We start from the raw sequence: 4,246 nt of genomic DNA, 5'->3' as shown, positions 1-4,246 counted from the left end.
CTCTGGAGATAGGACCTCTGGTAAGAAAGCAGAGGAGAAAGGGAACCCCTGGTAAGAAAGCAGAGGAGAAAGGGAACGGCGTCATGGCATTGCTCGAGGCTGATTTATGGCCTTCCAAGGGTGGCAAACGCTGCATTCCTCAGATTTAATAGAGGGGGCAGGGTCTGATGTTCCCTCAGCTGGAACACCAATGGAAAAAAACATCAGGTTTCCTAGGACCATGATCCCACCTCCTTCAGTGAGTGATCCTTTGCCCCCCTGCATCCATATATATGTGTGTTGTCCGCTCTGACATCCTCCATGGACACAGCCATCGCCTGAAGACACCACGGGCAGGGTCAGTCCTTGCAACCTCCAGAAGCCGTCACTCCATGATGTGGGAACTGCGATCTGTAGCCTTCACCCGGGCTGTCTTTGCCGAATTTCTGGCCACCTTGGTCTTCATCCTCTTCGGCCTGGGCTCTGCTCTGAACTGGCCCTCAGCTTCCTCCCCGAGCATCCTTCAGATCGCGTTGGCTTTTGGCTTGGCCATTGGCACGCTGGTCCAAGCCCTGGGGCACATCAGTGGAGCCCACATCAACCCGGCGGTGACGGTGGCTTGTCTCATCGGTTCCCAAGTCTCCTTCCTCCGTGCCGTCTTCTACGTAGTGGCCCAGCTCCTGGGGGGTGTTGTGGGGGCTGCTATCTTACACGAGATCACCCCTGCAGACTCCCGGGAAGGCTTGGCCATCAACAAGGTGAGACTTCATTTCATGGATGGGCTTGGGAGGGAGCAGGAAAGATTGGGCAAAGCTTTTGGGAAGGCTGAGGGATGTGAAGAATGGGTTTGTGGCCAGCAAGGCGTCACATTATTTAGTGCTGGGTAGGAAGTCACTGTCAGCTGAAGCTCAGCACCATAAGCTTGCTTCACCAAGGAGCAGAGATGAAGGCAGGACTCCAGGGAGCCTCCTTTGCTATTTAGGACTAAAACCAGAGGTATGATCCAGCTGGCCACATCAACAGCTCCCTTAGAAGACAAACCCACCATCATCTCGGTTTAATCTAGGGCTGTATTGTGGAGAAGATGGATTCAGAGGAGACCCAGGTGTTGAGGGAAGGACAGGACCAAAAGCATCACCTCTCCATTCCTCTTGCCCCCAGCTTGTCCCAGTTTCCAGTCTTGGTGTGGGTACAGGCAGCTTTTTCTCCCTTCCACGTTACACCACGCTGCTATTTACAGGCTGCTGTGCTGTGTTCACAGCGATGGGGATGTTGTGTCAGGGTCAGGGGTGGGGTTTTGGGTATAAATCCCAGTTTTTCAGTAGATAGCACTGCTCGTGGAGTTTTTCCTGTTGTGAAGGGGCGGTCACACCAGACCCCTCTGGTTCATCCCAGTGCCAGGGGCATCACAGACTGGTTTCAGGGAAAAAAGGAAACTGGGGAACCTTAGGGAAATGTGAGGGGACTCTGCAATGGTTCCTGACCTCCAACATCTCCTTCCCCACCCATGCCCATAATAAAAAGATGGGAAACAAATTAAGAATTGCAGAGTTCACTCTCCCCTCTCTTTTCTCCATGCCCACAACTGCTCTTCATCAGATACTCTACCTCCTGTAGAGATGCCAATGCCATTGCCCAAACCCAAGCTGAGCGGCAAGGCAGGAGCTGTGTTTTAGGATGTGGCACACAGAAATGCTCTTTCTTACAGCAGGGAGACACTGCCAGGACCCAGCTTCACTGCCAAAGAGATTACCAAGGTTGAAAAAGGGATTGCAGATTAATAGGAACAAGACTGTTTAGAGTGGTAATAGCTGACGGTTAATGAACCCAACAAAGCAAGTAGGGGCTTACAGAGAGACTTTCCAAATGCGCAGCTCTGTTGTTTCACAGCTTAAACCACTTAAAAGAGGGAATAGGGATTTTGATTTTTTCCCTGCCCCGTGGGCTGTTCCTCTTGTAGCTGCCTGCACAAATCACCCTTAAAAAATAATAGAGGGGAGAAATACTGGAGAGAGGAGAGTGAGCATGATCTGACTCTGGATCTCAACCAACTGCTACCTTCATGGCATCACCAAGTGAAGGGATCTCGGGATCTGCATTTGGGAGGATGCACAGGGTTCAAAGCTGGATTTACATGGGGAAGGAAAGGGCAGAGATGTGCCAGGAGGGAAGCAACAGCGATGGGAGAGCGCAGGCAAGCGGGGCTGCAAAGCTGGCTCCTGGATCCATTCAGATATGGATGAAAACCACCAGGAAGTAATAAAGAGTCAGAAAGAGGGGTTGGAGGAGAAGAGGGTGCAAACATGCACAGCCTCAGATCAAATCTGACAAGTCCTGTTCAGTCAAAAAAGGGTGAGAAGGAGGAAGGGAATTTTTTTCAATGCCAAAACATTTCTTTTTGACACTTTCAAACTGGAATTTGTAAACTTTTCTAAAAGGCATTTTGCATTTTAAGTATGCGGGAAAGAAAAAAAGTAAATCCCTGAGGGGTAAGAGTGGAAAAAAATACCCAAAGAAATACTACTAAAACGTTTCCTGCTGTATCAATTAAATACTACTCATTGATGCACCTTTCCTTTTACCTGGGAAACTTTTCCTCCTCTTCATACTGGTGCCAAAAATCTCAGCTATTTCCTATGCCCTTGTTGGTTCTCCTTGATTTGAGGGTTTTTTCTGCCCTTCCAGCTGCACAATGAGACGACGACGGGGCAGGCGGTGACTGTTGAGCTCTTCCTCACCTTCCAGCTGGTCCTGTGCGTCTTTGCTTCTACTGACGACCGCCGAGAGGACAACCTGGGCTCTCCTGCCCTATCCATCGGCCTTTCTGTTGCTGTGGGGCATCTCCTTGGGGTAGGTAGAATGAGCTAAACCACAGGATTTTTAGGACCTTATAGTGACCTTCCAGGACCTGGAAGGTGCCTATAAGAAACCTGGGGCAGAGCTGTTCACTATGGAGCAACAGGACAAGGGGGGATGGTTTTAAACTGGAAAAGGGCAGATTTAGGCTGGATCTGAGGAAAAAGCTGCTCCCCATAAGGTGGTCGAGCACTGGCACAGGTTGCCCAGAGGTGCTGCAGGCCCCATCCCTGGAGATATTCAAGGCCAGGCCTGGTGGGGTCTGAGCACCCTGAGCTGGTTCAAGATGTCCCTGCTCACTGCAGGGCTGGGCTGGGTCAGCTTTAAGGTCCCTTCCAACCCGAACCATGCTGTGATTCAGTGATTCTGTCACCCAGCCTGCAGCCGAGTTGCACCACGCGTAGGATACGTGTAGTCGGACAGAAGATGGGCAAATACAAACAACCCAGACCTGCTGACTCAGGTGCTGGAAGCTGCTAGCGTTGTTTTCCTGAAACACGCGTGCTGGAGGGTGAAATGAGTCATGCTAATAACACACCAGGATTTTTTAAAATGTGCTAAAAGGGCTTAATGCTAACACCAAGCGTCGTGCTTCTCCACAGATCCGTTACACCGGCTGCTCCATGAACCCAGCCAGATCTTTCGCCCCTGCTGTGATAGTCGGGGACTTCAGTGACCACTGGGTAAGAAGTCAGGTCCAAGTGTTGTTTTGGTGTGACGGGCCCCCCCCAATTACCAATGTTCCTAGAAACCCACTGAACCAGCCAGGTTCCAGGCATTTCCGTGCCAGCTCCCAGCTGGAGAAGAGATGTAGAGATTAGCAAAAAGAGGTGGGGCTTAATTGGCTTAGATAAGTAGGGTACGCTGCAACAGGAAGAGGGCGTGTGGTTTGTTGAACGTGACTTAGGAGAAGCAGCAAAACCAATGGAGAGAGGAGCATTTCTTGCCAGTCCTGGGGACCTTTCCTAGTTCCAGTTGGATCTGGGCACACATTTTCTTCTTTGGGAATGCTCCTAGGAGTTTCCATCTCCAAAGAGCAGAGCTGTGGTGGTTCAGGTTAATGTGATCAGCCCAAGCTGGTAGCTGCCTCCTCCTCTCTATAGCAATGGGCAGGAAGACACTTCTCCAGAGGAACACAAATCATTAAAGACATTCACGATGGGCCTATAATTAATGAAGATCATACAGCCCTCAACAGAGGAGGAAAAGACAGAAGAGTATGGCTGGGTGTATTCAGGCACAGCAGCAATGGATGGGAGTTCAAGTCAACAGCGATGGCCAAAGCAAGGCTGGCTTCTGCATTTCACTCCCAATGTAGGAAGGAACATAAACCCCCTGCAATGCTCTTCATTGACCCTAGTCCCTCTCCATAACTCCAAACTCAGGCTGGTTTTTGCTCACCTGATTCTTC

General features: G+C 50.4%; 1 protein-coding gene across 2 annotated transcripts in view; it reads left to right on the top strand.

Moving 5' to 3' along the window:
* The first annotated feature begins 371 nt into the window (after window positions 1-371).
* Window positions 372-4,246, top strand: part of AQP2 (aquaporin 2 (collecting duct)) — a 4,096-nt gene continuing 221 nt past the window's right edge. The window contains exons 1-3 of one of the 2 annotated variants that reach the window (XM_010184704.1): window positions 372-737; window positions 2,665-2,829; window positions 3,438-3,522. In XM_010184704.1, the coding sequence (XP_010183006.1) occupies window positions 372-737; window positions 2,665-2,829; window positions 3,438-3,522 (616 nt within the window). Of the gene's footprint in view, window positions 738-2,664; window positions 2,830-3,437; window positions 3,549-4,246 lie in introns of both variants that reach the window. The other variant, XM_010184703.1, reaches the window with a different exon arrangement.

The sequence above is a fragment of the Mesitornis unicolor genome, unplaced genomic scaffold (genome assembly GCF_000695765.1).
Source record: "Mesitornis unicolor isolate BGI_N332 unplaced genomic scaffold, ASM69576v1 scaffold19545, whole genome shotgun sequence".
Taxonomy (NCBI): domain Eukaryota; kingdom Metazoa; phylum Chordata; class Aves; order Mesitornithiformes; family Mesitornithidae; genus Mesitornis; species Mesitornis unicolor.
This window is presented reverse-complemented; position numbering and strand designations above follow the sequence as displayed.